Here is an 18,961-nt window from a genome sequence, read left to right as displayed (position 1 = left end):
CACCATGAAAGGTAACAATTGGCTACTCTGGTGTTCGTGCAAGTTATGTAGGAGACGAGAAGACAACTGCTGAAACCTTGTATTTAGAGGGTTGGTTACTGGATATTTGTTATTTTGATTCTACTTGGCTTTCTCTGTATGCTTGATACATTAGAGGAACTGATAAAATATAATACATAACAGGTGATTTAATCACTCCAATTCTTTCTGTCCCTTATTGTTGCATCTTTGTAGAGAAAAGTAACTTGAATTATGGAATCTGGATTGTTTTCGAAATATATGCAATAACTATCATTCTGTTCATTTTGATTATGAATCTGGTTTAGTGTTTGCCTCCGCAAGACGTTTCATACATCGCAATTTGGATAATTCCTGCTTATCCCATCATTTGCCTTAACGCTGAGTTGGTATCTTCGCAAGCTGACATAGCAAAGCTTGTGTATCTACTTTCTTCGTAGGCCTGTGAATTTTCTGGTTTTATCTACTTCTTCATTGATTTCTGGGCTTTTCTTCTTCAGTTTTTGTGTTCTTGTTTGAGTTTCGGCTTCTTCAATGCTTCTTCATCGGTTTTGGGTGTTTTCCATATGTCTATTATCTTATCACGCTTAAAGCTAAATTTATGTATTAAGTCCATTATGCTACCGTATCCAATTTATATACAAATTTCTTAAACTACAAATGGTTTTCATCCTACTTTGTTTATAAGGTATTCAATTTAGTTCTTAACATTTCTAATATGAAATAATGTCATTACAATGAAATAATGACACATGAAATAACGTTGACAAGTAGTTAATAGTTATAGTGGTTGAGTCAGGGAAGAGGATTTGGGAGTACAATTATATCATCTTCAAACTCTCTTCCCAGGGTCGTCTGAAACCACCCATACTAAGGTGGATTCGGGTTGCTGGAGGTGCAACGAATCTCCTATATGCACCTCCTCCGTTCGACATTGAATTGCTAGAGTTAAATGTAGAGTTTAAGAAATATATTTTAATCAGTAATTTTGCATTGAATATTTGAGATTACATTGTAGAATTCAATTTTAGAGAATCCTAATCCGAAATAATACATAAGTAAGCTAATTACCGACAAGGGGGTGGGGTTTGAGGTCCGTCATAGGTAAGTTTGACATTAGTACAATTAGAGGTAAAAGGCTCTTTCTTATCCCCAATATATTGCAATTTGATATTTGACAATCTAATTCCCTGGCAAGGAACTACTTTGCTGCATTGTATATCTACTCCGGATTCTGTAGGTGTTGTTCCTTGTATGTTTATGAATTGAGCATTGCTGATTTGTACCTTTGATGGCTGCACCGGAACAAAAACGAAGATATGAAATCGGTTAATCCATTAGTATAAGAAGCCGAACCTCTCTAAGGATGCATCATTGTCTCTCCTTGGAGAAATTCGGCCTCACATTCAGTGGCGGAGCCAAAAGAGAATACTTTTGAAAATTATAGGTTTTTTTATGGACTAGTCATCAGTGATGACTCGTTCGGTACAGATCCCGCCTATTGATACGAAATTTGTGTACCTCAAGAGTGATTTTTTTTTCTTCTTTCTTGCTTTCAGCCTCATAAGTTTCTCAACTTGAAAATTAGAAAATGAGCTTGAAGTCTGGAAAAAGAAGAAGAATACTAACCGATCCTGATTTTTTGCCGTAGAATTGATCGATGAGGATGGGATTTTCAACATTGTTCATTATAATGTCTTTAAAAGTTATGTTTTGAGCAACACTTGGAAGTGATCCTGCGTATGTTTTGATTCGAGCTCCGTTGTCTGTTCCAGTCATTGTGCAATTCTGAATGAGAATATTTTTTAGCAACTTCTCGTCGTCGTATTTTCCAAGACTTCCGATACTATTTTTTGCAAATGGAAAAATGTTAGTTAAATTAAGCCAAAAACATCTAAACATCCTTGATCTTATCAACTACAATCGCATAGTTTCAGTTTCTTTAATCCTTGTTAAATACTATTTCAAATATGGGTGAAATGAATAATTCATTTTTAATCGAATTTGATGTTTCGCAATGTTCATATATACCTGAGTCCGTGACCCAGACCACATGTCACTCTTCGGACCTCGATGTCCATACTTCCATGGATGACACCTACACAATCATCACCTGTAGCAACAACACTATCGAAGACTCCAACATTAGTAGATTGGCTGATATGAAATCCGTCGGTGTTGGGGCTGTCGTGGGGGGCAATTAAGTGCATATTTGTGGCTGTAACATGGTTGCAATTGACAATGCTTATGTGAAATCCCATAGGATTAATAGATGTAATCCCCTTCATTAATGTACGTTCACAATGGATAAATTTAAGACTCTGCAGCAGCACAAAAAATGCATTAGTTTTAGAAAGAAATCAATCACTGATGGCTACAAATCCGACGAAAATAGCATTTTTTCTTACACTGTTTGAGATAAATATAACAATGATTCTGACTATTCTTTCACTATGTCGGTATCTAAATTTTAATTGCGTCATAAAATAACTAAAATTGACTTTTGTGCCACTGAAGTCACTATTATGGATTTAAAGCTAAATATGTGCCAGATATCTGGCTGACATTGTTTCGAACATCGACTCAACCCATGTCAAATCCGAGCCATACCATGTCAGTAATAGAAATCCCCTCAATCACGATCTATAAATATCAATAAATTGAAAAGTGTTTCTACTACTACCATACTATTAGTAAGGCACTCCATCACGGTCACATCCATGACAAAATCATGCCACATCAATTTTTCAACATGTTCGTTATAACGACTTCAATGAAATAGAAATAAAAGATCAGTTATTTTTACAGCACGAATTGTAGTTGCTTACTATTGGGAACATTGAGGCTCCTTTTTCCTTATATTTCCACACATTGGGGCCGTTGCCATCAACAGTACCAGGTCCGAAAACATCCATACCAGTAACACGTTCAAATGAAATCCAATAATCGTCAGAATAACTACTGATATCCGATCCAGCTTTAATAGTTCCTTGAATTTCCACTTGGATCGGAGCTTTGCACGGTCCTTCGAATACAGTTTCGGTGGCATAGAATTCACCTTTTGGAAATACTAGCCTTGCCATTCCACCGAAATCACATGCTGCCCTCCATGCCTTGACGAAATTCTGAAAACAACATAGGGAAAAATGTAACCGAGTAGTGACAGAAAGAGGGGATGCATGGGTCTGTTGCATCCCCAATTATCGAAATTCACCATAAGAGAAGTAATTCTAAATAAAGAACCAAATATCCCCCATACAATGGCGGAGCTAGGGAAGAGTACACTTTTAGCCATCTTCCCATACTCCGTAATTCTATCGGGTACGGGGATCTTTGGTTCTTTTTTTTCAAATGAACTTTTAGTTGCTTTTATCTCAAACAACTTTTCATGAATGTCTTAAAATAGCAACTGTTGTTTTTGAAAGGTCCAAAAGTTGTTGTTTAAAAAAGCTCGTACATTTTAAATTTGAATGCAAATATATACATACCACGGCATTATCGGTCTTTGGACCAACTTTTACACCAAAATCTACCACATTAAATATTTTTGGACCGCCGTCACAAATAACAACGGTCGTTAAAAATGACAAAAGAATGGCACATTTCACAAGTTTGTTTGAAATGGCCATTGCCCCCCACCCTGGATTGCAATAATTTTTTTGTTATTTACTAAATAACAAAAAAATAATGGTAATCAGAAGAAGCACAAGTTCTTCTGATTGTTATTTTTATTGCAATTGATAATTTCTACTATTTGCTCTCCTTTTATAATAAAATTTTTAGTAAGAAATGTGTGGTTAGAATTATAAGCTATTTATAGAATTTTGTTAGCTAAATATAATTGAGTATTCAAGATGTATATAATTTCAGTTTCAACTATAATTTACCAAATATAATGTTATGGTATATAGAAGGCTAGAATTAGTCTTACTAAAATATGTTTTTTTTAATTGAAATTTAATAGAATATTATTTAATATAAATAAAATGAAGTTTCATTTTGAAAGAATTTCTTATTTAATTATATATATATATATATATATATATATATATATAGTTATTTTCAAATCTTTATATTTAATAGAATTCTAAAATAGAATTCTAATATTTAATAGAATTTGAATATATTCTATTTATATTATATTAAATATTAATATTTGAATATATTCTATTAAATATTAATAGATTTAAAAATCTATTAATATTTAATATTAACATAATAATTATAGAATATATATATACATAATATTTAAAAATCTATTAATATTTAATATTAACATAATAATGTTCTTGTGAGAACCCTTTCTTAGGTGAGGACACTTGCTTAGGTGAGAACCACATAAAACTACGTAGTTTTGAGTCTAAAAATTAAAAAAAAAATGCTGCTACCATGGGGGTTTGAACCTTGAATCCTTTGTTTACACTCCTTATTACTTACCACTGAGTTAATTACTTTTCTTATGTGTTATGTCGCGCGCTGATTAATATACCACTGCACTTCTAGCTTCTATTGTTTAATATTTGACGCATGCACTTATTAATATTGATTAAATGTGCATTATAATGAATTATTAATAGAAAAAAAAGAAACGTGCATAATAATTAATTATTAATAGAAAAAAAAATCCAAGAACATGCTCTAATTTCTTATTTATTTAATTCCTCCATATTTTTGTAATTTATGTTTTAAAATGTTAAGGACGATGTTCTAAATATTGTTTAATATTTGACGCATGCACTTATTAATATCGATTAAATATGCATAATAATGAATTATTAATAGAAAAAAAAAGAAATATGCATAATAATGAATTATTAATAGAAAAAAATACAAGAACATGCTCTAATTTTTTATTTAATTCCTCTATATTTTTGTAATTTATGTTATATAAGAAAATATACGTTATGTTTTTTCGAACATGAGTTATAAATTATATTATAGAACAAACACGAACTATAAAGTTTAGAACATACGATATATTTTTTAGAACATACGTCATGTTTTTTTAGAACATGTGTTATGTTTTTTCGAACATGAGTTATAAATTATATTATAGAACAAATGAAAAAAACGATCCAGATATCTACTGATTTTTTTAAAACATTATACTTAATTTTTGGAACATAAACTATAAACTTTAGAACATGTGTTATGTTTTTTAGAACATGCGTTACATTTTTTCGAACATGAGTTATAAATTATATTATAGAATAAATGCAAAAATGATCGAGATATTTACTGATTTTTTTAAACATTATACTTAATTTGGAGAACATAAATTATAAAGTTTAGAATTATGTAACTTTATTTAGAACATCGTCCTTAACATTTAACAACATAAATTACAAAAAATATAGAGGAATTAAATAAATAAAAAATTGGAGCATGTTTTTGGATTTTTTTTGTTCTATTAATAATTCGTTATTATGCACATTTCTTTTTTTTCTATTAATAATTTATTATTATGCACATTTAATCGATATTTAATAAGTGCATATGTCTAATATTAAACAATAGAAGCTACATGGATAATGGTATATTAATCAGCGGGCTCCATAATGGATAAGGAAAACAATTGTTGTTTAAAAAAACAGTAAATATATGGACCATTTTTGCATTTGTTCTATAATATAATTTATAACTCATATTCTAAATAACATAACCTATGTTCTAAAGTTTATAGTTTGTGCTCCAAAAATTAAGTATAATGTTCTAAAAAAATCAGTAGATATCTGGATTGTTTTTTCATTTGTTCCAAAAATATAATTTATAACTCATGTTCGAAAAAACATAACACATGTTCTAAAAAACATAACGTATGTTCTAAAGTTTGTAGTTTGTGTTCCAAAAATTAAGTATAATGTTCTAAAAAAATCAGTAGATATTTGGATCGTTTTTTCATTTTTTCCAAAAATATAATTTATAACTCATGTTCGAAAAAACATAACACATGTTCTAAAAAATATAACGTATGTTCTAAAAAATATGCCGTACGTTCTAAACTTCATAGTCCGCGTTTTAAAAGTTAAAATATATATTGTTTGAAAAAAAGTTAAATTATATGTTATAACGTATGTTTAAAAAATATATTTTCTTATATAACATAAATTACAAAATATAAAGGAATTAAATAAATAAGAAATTGGAGCATGTTCTTGAATTTTTTCTATTAATAATTCATTATTATGCACATTTTTTTTTCTATTAATAATTCATTATTATGCACACTTCTTTTTTTTCTATTAATAATTCATTATTATGCATATTTAATCAATATTAATAAGTGCATGCGTCAAATATTAAACAATGAAACCTACAGTGCGATGGTATATTAATCAGCGCGGCACATATTACACAAGGAAAGTAATTGGCTCAGTGGTAAGTAATTTGGAGTGTAAACAAATGGTCCAAGGTTCGAACCCCCATGGCAGCAGCGTTTTTTGTTTAATTTTTAGACTCAAAACTACGTAGTTTTAGTGGTTCTCACCTAAGAAAGTGTCCTCACCTAAGAGGAGGTTCTCACTTGATCCCTCCCCTATAAAGAATAAAGAATGAAAACAAATAGTTCAAAGAATAAAATCAACTGATCAAGTGAAACGATAAACACATCGTCCCCCAAGATCATTAAAATAAACCGATAAACAAAAATCCGAAACTACATCCCACCAAGATAAACCATCCGCCAGGTGCCCGTAATTTTCCAATGAGTCATCAACTTGATTCCCTTCCCGGTGGATGTGCGAAACTACCAGAGTCATCGTGTCAAGGTGCTTTAAGCACTGAAGCCAATCCAGTCTAATCGTCCATGGCACTGATCGCAACAGCTGCAAGACATACGTCGAATCGCTCTCTAGCCAAAGCTTCCTCCAACCTTTCTCATAGGCCGTAGAAATTACAAAAACCGCAGCAGTCAGTTAAGCCAGATAAGAAAAAGATCGAGTAATCCGAAATGCAAAAGCACCCAGACAAGTGCGCAAATGCGGGCACAAAAATCCCTCCACAACCTGCTGCACCGGGATAACCCATAGCTGATGCATCCGTGTTTACTTTAGTCTAGGCTGTCGGGGGAGGGTGCCAAAAAACGGGGATGATTCAAGGACCTCTAGGGCAACTTCGAGCAATCCCAAGCTCTAAGAGAATTTGCACTTCCACCGCAGAGTTCCAAATATGGCCCTTTCCTAGTCTCGCAGCTTCTCGAACTGATTTCCAAATTCTACAGAAACCCATGAAAATCTTGGGCTCCTCGTTTTCAAAGAGTTTTTTTTTTGTTTCTCGTAAGCCAAATAACCCATACCGTATTCATGATAGCCGCACATCATAGGTCCGTAATTTGGGAACTAAACTTCTGAACAGCAGCATCCATTATCAACCCCCCGACAGACAATTCTGTGCAAGTCCGTCTACCGAACAGCGAGCTCACTCCCCTCCAAACAGCCTACGAAAAAGGGCAAGATAAAAAAAGATGATTAGCCGTTTCAATTGGCTCCAACTTTGCGTAACAGTAGGCGGGTGTAACCAAGCATAAAGAAGCTTAACAATAGGAATTCTATCGATGGCAGGTTCCCAAATGCAAACATCATGAGTATCCCCGCTTCCTTTAACATTCCAAATTCGATTTTCCACGGTCTTAGGCAAAATCGGAAAGTCAGTCCATTCATTGTCAATCAAGTATTCCTCCAGTGTATCAACACATTGTCTCTGCTGGCGTGGGGTCAGACCAACTTGAGTGGCAATTGACGTTCGAATCCAATCTACAGTCTAGAAAATGAGCGAGGAATGTCTGCCAATAGAATACCAAAGACCATTTTTATCCCTATCCCTATCTCAATAGAATACCAAAGGCCATTTTGTATTCTATTAGGATAGGGATGAAGGTTGGGATAAGAATAAGGATAAATGCTTAGTATAAGGATAAAAATATGATAGTCAAGAATTATTATTCAATTTTTGGTACATGAGATAGAGATGAGGATAAAATAATACATTTTACTGTTTTAACCTTATTTAAACTACATAACATTAATTTGATGGATAAGATGGATTTTTCCATCCTATTAAAATCGCAGGAGCTTATCCCACCTCTTTATACCACCCCCTCCTGGGTATAGGATTTGAGGGATAAGAAGCTTATCCCCCATCCGTCTCACTCTTCTATCTCACAAACAAACATGGGATAACTTATTTCGTGTTTTTTATCCCTATCCCACCTCCTATATTCCTTCTAACAAACACCCAAGAGAAGTTTTCTGAAATAATATAATGAAGGGTTTTGATAGAACCCCAAATGGAGGAGTTGAGAATGATCAGTCGTGGCTGGCCTGCTCCATTAAGAAACTGTGACCTGATTAAGGAAAAGCAAAGTGAGTGATCCTGAATAAGTCCCCAACAATCTTACCAGTCAAAGCCTTATTCAAAGTGACTAGACCTTTCACTCCTAGCCCTCCCTCACCAATCGCTTGACAGCAAACCCGCCAAGGAACCGAGAAGAATTTTTGACAGAGTCAGATGATTGATTAAAGCCACGGACCATTTATAGACTATAAATGAATAGGGGTACACCTGGTCAGTTAATGAGTCTATTAAGGTTAATTCGGTCGATTAACCATTTAATCAGTTTTTTAAAAACACTAACCATACACTAGTCCATTAAATTCGGTTAACCACTTATTTCAGTCGGTTAATCTTTTATTTCGGTTTCTAACCATTAGTGAATAAAAACTAAAATAATAAAAGAACTCTAATTTTTATTGTGAAGCAGACTGCGGGTCAATGGCGAGTTGAAGAGATTAACTGCGGAGAGTGAGATATGCATTACATGACATTGTTAGAGATATTAGAAAATAATATTGCATTTTACATGTCATTGAATATACGATAATTTATGTAGATACTAATATTAGGATAAGTGAAGGTATAGGAAATAGAATTTAAGTGTGTCTTAAAAGTATAGGGACTAAATTGAATAATCTTAAGAGTATAAGGACTAAAGTGTAATTTGCTACATTGATAATTTAAATAATAATATTATTTATATTTCATATCTAATAAAATACTACTAATAAGAATAATACTAATCACAATGATAGTAAGATGAATAGTAATAATGCTTGTGATGGAAATTGTAAGATTGTAATAAAATGTGACAAGTATGGGCAAAAAGGGGAATATACTCAAGACCACTACATAGATTTGGAGAAGGGTTAGATGGGTTGTTCTAATCTCAAATTCTCCAGAAAATTTAGAGAGAGAAACACCTTTAAGAGTGAGAAAGTGAAGAAAAAGAGAAGAAGAAGAAAAAGAAGTAGGAGAAGAAGAGAAAGGTATGTTTATATACCACCTTGTACAAATTATTTCATAATTTTGGAAGCTGATTTGGAGGAAGTTGAAGAAGAGAAATTTTTGATTCTATCTCTTAGATAAACTCCAAAATTTGTTGCATGCAATTTGGTTAATTATTTTAGGAGATAAGGTATAATCTCTTAGATTAGCTCTAAGTTGAATCTTATACATGAAGTTGTTCTTGTGGTATATTTTTGAAGCCTTTAAAGACTTCATTTGGAGAGGTGTTAAAAATAAGAAATGTTCATATATGCCTTATTTAGTGATCTGGAAAGTTTGGTTGGTATTTTATTTGCATGTTAAGATATAACTAGGAAAGAAGTTCATATGTGCTATGTTGTCTATGTGTTGACACAGGGTCAGATTATAAATTCGGTTATAAATTGTACAAAGTTTATAAAATTCTGAATTTTGGATATAGTATACTCCTGGTTGTCTAGTTTAAGTAGAAAAAGGAATCAGACCATTTGGAGTTATATAGATTGAGTTATGAGTGATTTCGTGGAACGGGTACATGCAAATTGTGATTAAAACAAGACCCAAAGAGAAATGTTGTAATAAATTATGTATACTTGGACATTCTATAAACGTTTAGTATGATATGAATATATGAGTCTAGGATAAAATAAAATTAAAATTAGTTCATTAAGATAAGTGAAAGAGGACTTATAAGGCTTTTAAGGTTAAGAGGTCATACTAGTATAGGTACAAATATCATTTGGTGGGAACAAGTGTAATGAAATGGAAAATAAAAAGTAACAAGTAAATAGTTTTTGGGTTTAAAGAGGGTGTAAATTATATTTAATCATATGATAAATTATATTATAGGTGCTCGTAATATTGAAGATATTCCGGAGGAGGGTACAAGCCGTTATCGAGAAAATTAGTGGCTTAGAAGTGAGTATAAACATGATGTGAAGTTAATTTTTAATTGTGTTTGTGATTTGAGAATTGTGGTATTTGATTGGATACATATTGATGTGAATTATTATAATTAACTTGAATAGATATGAATTGATACGTGTTGAACATTATTTGTGATAGTTGGATTTAAATGAGTATGTGTATATGTTAAATGTGATACGTGTTGAATATTATTTGTGATAGTTGGATTGGAATGAGGAGTATGTGTATATGTTAAATGTGATTTCATTGATATAGAACATATGTACACGATTGCATGAAACATAAATGGATGACGTTGTGACATACCAATTCAGTCACTGTTATGACTACTTGAATTTATATGGACTACTTGGACCTATACGGTCAATATTTGGACTACTTGGACCTATACGGTCAATATTTGGACTACTTGGACCCATACGGTTAATACGTGGACTACTTGGACCTATACGGTCAATACGTGGACTACTTGATTACATGGACCGAAACAAGATTATGTTATACCTGCTACCTGTTATTTGATCCCGAGTAGTGACAGACTGGTAGTGTCACAACATTAATAAACGGTTCATTCATTTGCATTTGTATGACTTGGGTGAGAGACTTGTTTACGTGATTGTGTGTGATTGGTATTCATTAATTGTTTATATTCACTGAATTGCGACTCATATAAATCACTAAATTTTCCAGCTAGTTGAAGTGAAGGTTAGACTAGACTTTAGACGCTTAAAGAACTGTAGATTCCATAGATGAAAGGTCGGTCTGCTGGGTTCCGTCTCACACTCTCTCCTCTCATTATAAGCATGTTGAATAAGTAAACTTTTGGACTATATAAGTTTGTAAGCCGTATGTATAAGGATATATATTTGTATATATATATATATGTATATATGTTTGATATACCTACGAGTATAAGTTGTTAATATATGCTTTTATCTAATGAATAGCTTAGTTTAAAAAAAAAAATTATACGTCTAGGGTGTTACATATATAGCATATTTTGTGTCACTTGAGTACAGTGAAGCATAGTCAACGACCGTAAAAAAAATGCATTATTATATTTATATATGTAACGATCGTAAAAAAAAATGCATTATTATATTTTGTATGTAAATATATCAAATTAGGACCCTAAAGTAATTATTTGAGGTTATACTAGTAATATAATTAATTAAAGTTGGGTAAAATAGTAATATTAAAACAACAACAAATACTTTAATGCTTAAAAGATAATAATGGAAAAATAGTAGTAGATATAGTGAGAAATTAAAGGAATAGATTAAAATAAATATTATTAATGTATTTATATATATATTTTCGGGGGAGGTAAGGGGAGAGAGGGGAAAAAGATAACAAAAAGAAAAACCCTAATTTTTCTATTTTGGGAAGCAGCCGACTTCTTGAGGGGGAAAAAAATGGATGCCAAACTCTTTTATTGACGTGAAGATTAAGTGAAAGTCAGAGCGCGAAGAGTTTGTTGATTTGTTAGATTTAAAATTGGGTATTGAGGTAAGTGGTTAATTAATATGTCTAGTTATATTTATTCGTATGTTTTTTATATTTGATTGTTAAATTGTTAGTTGGTGTGGTTCGTTGATTGATGTGTTAAGTTTGCGAATATGTAGTGATTGATGACGTTTGCGTCTTTTTTTATTATCAGCGATAATATTAATGATAGTTGAAACTATGTGACTGTTGTGACTTGCTTAATGAATGTAGTCAGTATCATTAGTGTGATATTAAATATTATAAATGAGGAAAGCGGATGTTGGATGTGTTTGGTAAAGAACGAAATTGAGAATAATTAATAGCTTGTCTTGATGAAAGTATATTCAATGGTTCATTGGTATATAGGGCTGAGTTGAGATATGATTTGCTAGGCACTTGTCCATGAGGCTAGTATCAGAGTATCTCAGGATGCATGAGATACTCTGTGCTGTTTTTGCTATCGAGATGGTGCGGGGATACCTGGCGGGGAATGGTATCCTGTGCTGTTGAAATATAATATGATGAAATTGTGATTGAGATTGTGATAGTTTGAATCAATCGGTGAACCATTGAGTATACTTTTACTTAGCAAGCGGGGCCCTTAAACAAATGTTAATAAATAAATAGTGAAGGTCGTGTTTTGATGATTGGTCACCTATTAATTATTAAATGATGTGGTTGTGCTATATATTTAATTGGCTATCTTACTGGACTCCCAAGCTTACCCCACTCTCCATCAGTTTTCTTTACAGGTCAAATGTATTAATTGACTAGCGGTACAACTATCAGGATTGTCAAAATGTTAAACTACGTTGCCGTCTATAGTTAAAATATAGACCTATTGTTGAGTTTCGAGACGTAAAGCTTGGTCAATTAATTTATCTGTATATCTATGACACGTGTTTATTTTAGTGACGTTTTAGTTGTTTATAATAGTCTAATATCAATTAAATAAAAGGAAATTTGAAACGGGTGTTACATTATGGTATCAGAGCACAGTTTTATGACTCCTACAAAGTATTAGGAAGTGTTTTGGGATTCCAAGAAATTTGAAAAGAAAATGGCATAAACATTTACACGAGTGAGTTTTGACGTGGTTATATAATTTTACACACATGAATGTTTCATAAGAATGCTAGGACAAACTGTGCATCTAGTATAAAGTTAGTATGATTAGAGTGCTTGTCAGGTTTGAGGTTCGATTATCCGTTCCGTTAAAATTTAACCTTTATTTATAGTTAATTTGTAAATTTCACTCTAAATATTTATCGAGATCTATAGTTTATCCTAACCTTTAGAGTGGGTATGTTTTTCTTACCTATACTTTAGGTAAGAAAAAAAAAATGTAACGGAAACATAATGCATAATAATAAGGCAAAAAGCATATTTAAGCCCCTGAACTTTACCTGTTTTAAGGATCAAGCCCCTGATCAATTATTTTTCCACATTGAACCCCTGATCATTGATTTTGTTATGAATTTGGCCCTTATTTAACTTTTCTGTCGAGTTTGGACTGCATACATCGTTAGGGCAATTCGGCTTGTTGACATGGACAAATAAAAAAAAAGATTTCTTTGACTAAGAGAGATAAAACTTAAAAATTAAAACGAAATTATAGAAATTAATTTTCAGTATATTCTTCCAAACTCGATTTTCTTTTCTCTCATTTTGTGATTTTCAACATTAGATTTGCCAAATCGATCTTCTCATCTCCTAAACTCGACAAAAAAGTTAAATAAGGGCCAAAACCATAACAAAATCAATGTTCAGGGGCTCAATGTGGAAAAATAATTGATCAGGAGCTTGATCTTTAAAACAGATAAAGTTCAGGGGCTTAAATATGCTTTTTGCCTAATAATACAATAAAACCTCTATATAGGAATACACTTGGGACCGGACTATTTGTATAACAATTGGGAGGTTATTCCTATATAGAGGTTGGTATAACAAAGACTCTCAGCACTTGGGACCAAACTTTTGTATAACAATTGGGAGGTTATTCTAATATAGAGTATTCCTATATAGAGGTTCTACTGTAATATCAATTGTAGTTGACGTGATGTATATTACGCGTAAATTTCAAATTTCAAAACAGAATCCTTTTTTTTTTCTAGGATGGGAACAAATACAAATTTATAATAAATAATAATTATAAATACAAGTACGTTGAGTAATAGAGTTAATATGATATTCAGCTTTATATTTGTTTCAAAAAAAAAAAGCTTTATCCTTATTTAGTTATACTTAATTATGGTATTGTTTTTTTTAGGTTTGTTTTGTGTGATTGATCTTGACAATTCTGGGCCTTGAGACATGATTGTTATTTTTATAGGGATGTACCTACTTAATTATATATATTTACCATTCTTGTAAATATATATTTTTTTATATTTAATAAAGTTTGATTTACTAAATAAATAAATATATTATAGGGATGTACCTACTTAATTATATATATATATATATAAATTTTTTTTTTCTAGTGTTACGTCTTTCGTGGATTTTCTTTCTTAATTTCAATATTTGAGATTTCTTTTTTCTTCCAGTAGAATTCTTGATAATATATATATATATATATATATATATATATATATATATATATATATATTGTTTATGAGTTTTGGATACAAACAGCATTTGTAAATTTCAGGGACGAAATTTTTTTAGAAGGGAGGAACTGTAACGACCGTAAAAAAAAATGCATTATTACATTTATATATGTAACGATCGTAAAAAAAAATATGCATTATTATATTTTGTATGTAAATATATCAAATTAGGACCCTAAAGTAATTATTTGAGGTTATACTAGTAATATAATTAATTAAAGTTGGGTAAAATAGTAATATTAAAACAACAACAAATACTTTAATGCTTAAAAGATAATAATGGAAAATAGTAGTAGATATAGTGAGAAATTAAAGGAATAGATTAAAATAAATATTATTAATGTATTTATATATATATTTTCGGGGGAGGTAAGGGGAGAGAGGGAAAAAAGATAACACAAAAAGAAAAACCCTAATTTTCTATTTTGGGAAGTAGCCGACTTCTTGAGGGGGAAAAAAATGGATGCCAAACTCTTTTATCGACGTGAAGATTAAGTGAAAGTCAGAGCGCGAAGAGTTTGTTGATTTGTTAGATTTAAAATTGGGTATTGAGGTAAGTGGTTAATTAATATGTCTAGTTATATTTATTCGTATGTTTTTTGTATTTGATTGTTAAATTGTTAGTTGGTGTGGTTCGTTGATTGATGTGTTAAGTTTGCGAATATGTAGCGATTGATGACGTTTGCGTCTTTTTTTATTATCAGCGATAATATTAATGATAGTTGAAACTATGTGACTGTTGTGACTTGCTTAATGAATGTAGTCAGTATCATTAGTGTGATATTAAATATTATAAATGAGGAAAGAGGATGTTGGATGTGTTTGGTAAAGAACGAAATTGAGAATAATTAATAGCTTGTCTTGATGAAAGTATATTCAATGGTTCATTCGTATATAGGGCTGAGTTGAGATATGATTTGCTAGGCACTTGTCCATGAGGCTAGTGTCGGAGTATCTCAGGATGCAGGAGATACTCTGTGCTGTTTTTGCTACGCACCGAGATGGTGCGGGGATACCTGGCGGGGAATGGTATCCTGTGCTGTTGAAATATAATATGATGAAATTGTGATTGAGATTGTGATAGTTTGAATCAATCGGTGAACCATTGAGTATACTTTTACTTAGCAAGTGGGGCCTTTAAACAAATGTTAATAAATAAATAGTGAAGGTCGTGTTTTGATGATTGGTCACCTATTAATTATTAAATGATGTGGTTGTAATATATATTTAATTGGCTATCTTACTGGGCTCCCAAGCTCACCCCACTCTCCATCAGTTTTCTTTACAGGTCAAATGTATTAATTGACTAGCGGTACAGCTATCAGGATGGTCAAAATGTTAAACTACGTTGCCGTCTATAGTTAAAATATAGACCTATTGTTGAGTTTCGAGATGTAAAGCTTGGTCAATTAATTTATCCGTATATCTATGACACGTGTTTATTTTAGTGACGTTTTAGTTGTTTATAATAGTCTAATATCAATTAAATAAAAGGAAATTTGAAACGGGTGTTACACATATGGTCATACTCGTATGCTATGAATGTTCATTGAGTGAAATAATGTTCATGCCTACAACATATGGGTTGTGTATAGGAATTGTCATGTACTGAATTCGTTTGTATACAATAGTTAGACATGAGTATGTGATAAACAATAGTTGTGTATGTGTATTTCTATGAAGCTTGCATGTATGAAGCAAAGTCACCAAGTGAACCATAGTCATATATGGTCAACTAAATCTCCATCACTAAGTATCATGTCACTTGGCTTGGTATGCTTATGGAAAAGTACTTAACATGGTGATGAAGTTATATGATTCTAACAACACAAGTTTATGACTAAGCTTGTGGTGACAGTATCATACACTTCATCACCGTGCTCACTTCATCATGAACTGTACAATCCAAGTGGCAGGTACATAGTAAAGGAGCTTTCAAGTATCTTATAGCATGTTCTGTGTCCCTTGTATATATTGTGATTGACTATACTCTTATGCTATTAATGTTCATTAAGTGAAATAATGAAGTATATGGGACGGCTGATGGAAGAGATGGTTTCATCCATACAACATATGGGAATACTCTTATGTTATTGATAAGCCCAAAATATACCTAAAATATCATTAATAATTACGTCAGTTTTATATTGAAATCGTGATAATTATATTTATTTAGAGTACTTTTACATCTATATTTGTTTCTATTGTGTAAGGTACTTAATTATTTGGTAAAATCCAAATAGGAGCTAAAACGGGGCAAAAACGAGAGAGAAATCACATTTACAAGCTAAAAGCACATATAAATTCAGAAGACCGATACGAGGAGTTGGGAAACGATCAAGAACGAGAACAAAAGTCCCTGTCGCGACCGAGATTCCTAATATCTCGATCGCGACACGCTTATTTCAGTCTCGAAATTGCGTGTTCGTTCAGCAATCTCCCTCAGCCCCTTACCGCGATCGAGATTTCAATAATCTCGGTAGCAGCAGCGAAGTTTCAGCACTGATTTCACATGTTTTAAATCCAAATAACGCGTTTGTTCGTCCGGATAGAAACGACCCTTCACTAGCGGACACGACACTTCAAACACAACCTTTCAGCAATTATAAATAAGTGCTTCATTTCAGAATTCAAGGTTGTTAAAGAGTTGGATATTTTGTTGAAGAAAACTCTGATTCAGAGAAGAGTTAGATTTAGTTTTCATTTTTGTAAAAAACAAACTTGTTGTACACAAGTTGTTCTTTAGTTTGGTTACAAACACAGTTTCAACTAGTTTAGATTCAAGAATTGTTCGAAGACAAGTTTACATTCTCATAGTGGATTCAGCGATCTCTATTTCGAGGAATTAGCGAGAAGAACTAGCGGCTGAAGCGCCCCAGGGTCTGACAAACCTACGAAGTTTGAGGAAAGGATTGACAACCCGAAACTCAAATTAGTTAAAATACTATCCATGTTTATTCTCCTCTGTTAACTTGTGAAGATTCACGATTCAATAATAATATATCTTTTTTATTCAATTTATGTTTTCTGTTGTTATTCTGAAGTATGTTCTGACAATATGTTCTTCAAAATAATTAACCTGTGTTTTCGATAAAACCTTTTACATAAAATATATTTCTAAGGAAACTTTGTTGAACACTTAAAGGATTAGGATTTATGGATGATATGATTGATAGCTCGGCTTATCAAACACAAAACACCAATTTGATTAAGGTAGCGATCTGTTCCGACCGTAGAAAGATCGTCTGCAGTTCGAAGCCCGTTAATTGTCTTAAATGATAAATTATTACATAATTATAATCTAATCAAAGTTATAGTTGCTTTCTTGCTTAATGCAAGAAAGTTTCGTGTACTTCTTATTCTTAAACATAAAAGTTCCTGTAGTGTAATTAAAACTTCTGATAGATTTGCATTCTAAGTTTCAGCAATTTATTTCAATCCAAACCAAACAAATCCAAACAATTAAACGATTTTCTAGTTAAACCTAAAATACGTGAATTAAATCTGAATTAAAATAAGTTTTTATTAAAAAGCGTTCCCTTTGGGTTCGATATATTTTATTACTACAAGCGTATACCGTGCACTTGCGGAAATCGCTCAACAAGTTTTTAGCGCCGTTGCCGGGGAACGCCAAAATTTTTAACAAAAATTTATATTTTTCGTGTTTTATTCCGAATCTAGGTTTATATGTACTTATATTATTATTTATTAATTTTACAACCAATTTTTTTTTTCAATTTTTTTTGAAAGTAATTTCAGTTTTTGCGTGTAATTTCAGTTCATGCGCAGTACTCAAAGTTCAGGCATTCAACCGGAATCACTCGATCCAGAAATTGAAAGAACAATAAAAATAAAGAAAAATAAAAATAAAGAAAAACAGAATGAAGAATCGCAACCAGAAATCATGGCAGTTCAACCCCAAATAAATGCACATCAAATTGAAATCAAACCAGCCTTGCTTAACATGTTAGAAAATAATGTGACATTTTATGGGCTATCTAACGAAAACCCTAATGCCCATTTGACCAATTTCCTAGAAATTTGTGATACTTTCAAAATGACCGACATTCTTGCCGAAGCATTCAAACTTCGCCTATTTCCTTTGACTTTGAAGGACAGGACTAAAGTTTGGTTAACTTCGATGCCGGCCGGAACATTCGAAACTTGGAATGAATTAGGCCAAGCATTTTTATCAAAAAAATTTCCCTTAGCAAAAACCGCAAAAATTATAAAAGAATTAACATCATTAAAACAACATGAAAATGAAACCTTGTATGAAGCATGAGAACGTTTCAAATAACTTCAACGTTTATGCCCACATCACCATTTGCCCGATGAACTTTTGATGCAAACATTCTATAATGGAATAAATCGCACAACCAGAGGTTCATTAAATGCTATGTCGGGAGGGTTATTTATGAAGAAGACATCTGCCAAAGCGAAAGAACTTTTAGAGGAAATGGCTATTAACAGTAGCATGTGGCCTGCCGAACATGGACACACACCAGTTGCAAAACCATCATCCTCGAATTCATCACCAATTAAAGGTATGGTTAATCTTGACCCTATCGCGATGTTACAAGCCCAATTTTCTGCACTTT

At 32.0% G+C, this 18,961-nt stretch overlaps 1 protein-coding gene and 1 non-coding gene across 2 annotated transcripts; both read right to left on the bottom strand.

The window, feature by feature from the left end:
- Nucleotides 1-1,031: 1,031 nt before the first annotated feature.
- On the bottom strand, nt 1,032-3,741 carry LOC136216914 (exopolygalacturonase clone GBGE184-like). The gene is made up of 5 exons (XM_066003460.1): nt 3,507-3,741; nt 2,847-3,143; nt 2,050-2,339; nt 1,648-1,864; nt 1,032-1,313 (listed from the first exon to the last, which is right to left on the bottom strand). The coding sequence occupies exons 1-5, from the start codon at nt 3,645-3,647 to the stop codon at nt 1,086-1,088; spliced, it is 1,173 nt and encodes a 390-aa protein (XP_065859532.1). The 5' UTR covers nt 3,648-3,741; the 3' UTR covers nt 1,032-1,085.
- Nucleotides 3,742-18,582: 14,841 nt separating this feature from the next.
- On the bottom strand, nt 18,583-18,689 carry LOC136221052 (small nucleolar RNA R71). The gene has a single exon (XR_010684843.1). It is a non-coding gene; the product is annotated as a small nucleolar RNA R71 (small nucleolar RNA).
- Between the last annotated feature and the right edge of the window lie 272 nt (nt 18,690-18,961).

The sequence above is a fragment of the Euphorbia lathyris genome, chromosome 2, assembly GCF_963576675.1.
Source record: "Euphorbia lathyris chromosome 2, ddEupLath1.1, whole genome shotgun sequence".
NCBI lineage: Eukaryota > Viridiplantae > Streptophyta > Magnoliopsida > Malpighiales > Euphorbiaceae > Euphorbia > Euphorbia lathyris.
Note: the sequence above shows the minus strand (reverse complement) of the source record. Positions and strands in the feature narration are given on the sequence as shown.

Coding starts and splice junctions, on each gene's coding strand:
- LOC136216914 (XM_066003460.1), bottom strand. CDS start 3,647: ATGGCCATTTCAAACAAACTTGTGAAATGTGCCATTCTTTTGTCATTT. Junction 2,340..2,846: donor GAGCCTCAATGTTCCCAATA/GTAAGCAACTAC, acceptor GTGCTGCTGCAG/AGTCTTAAATTTATCCATTG. Junction 1,314..1,647: donor ACGGCAAAAAATCAGGATCG/GTTAGTATTCTT, acceptor GTTCCGGTGCAG/CCATCAAAGGTACAAATCAG.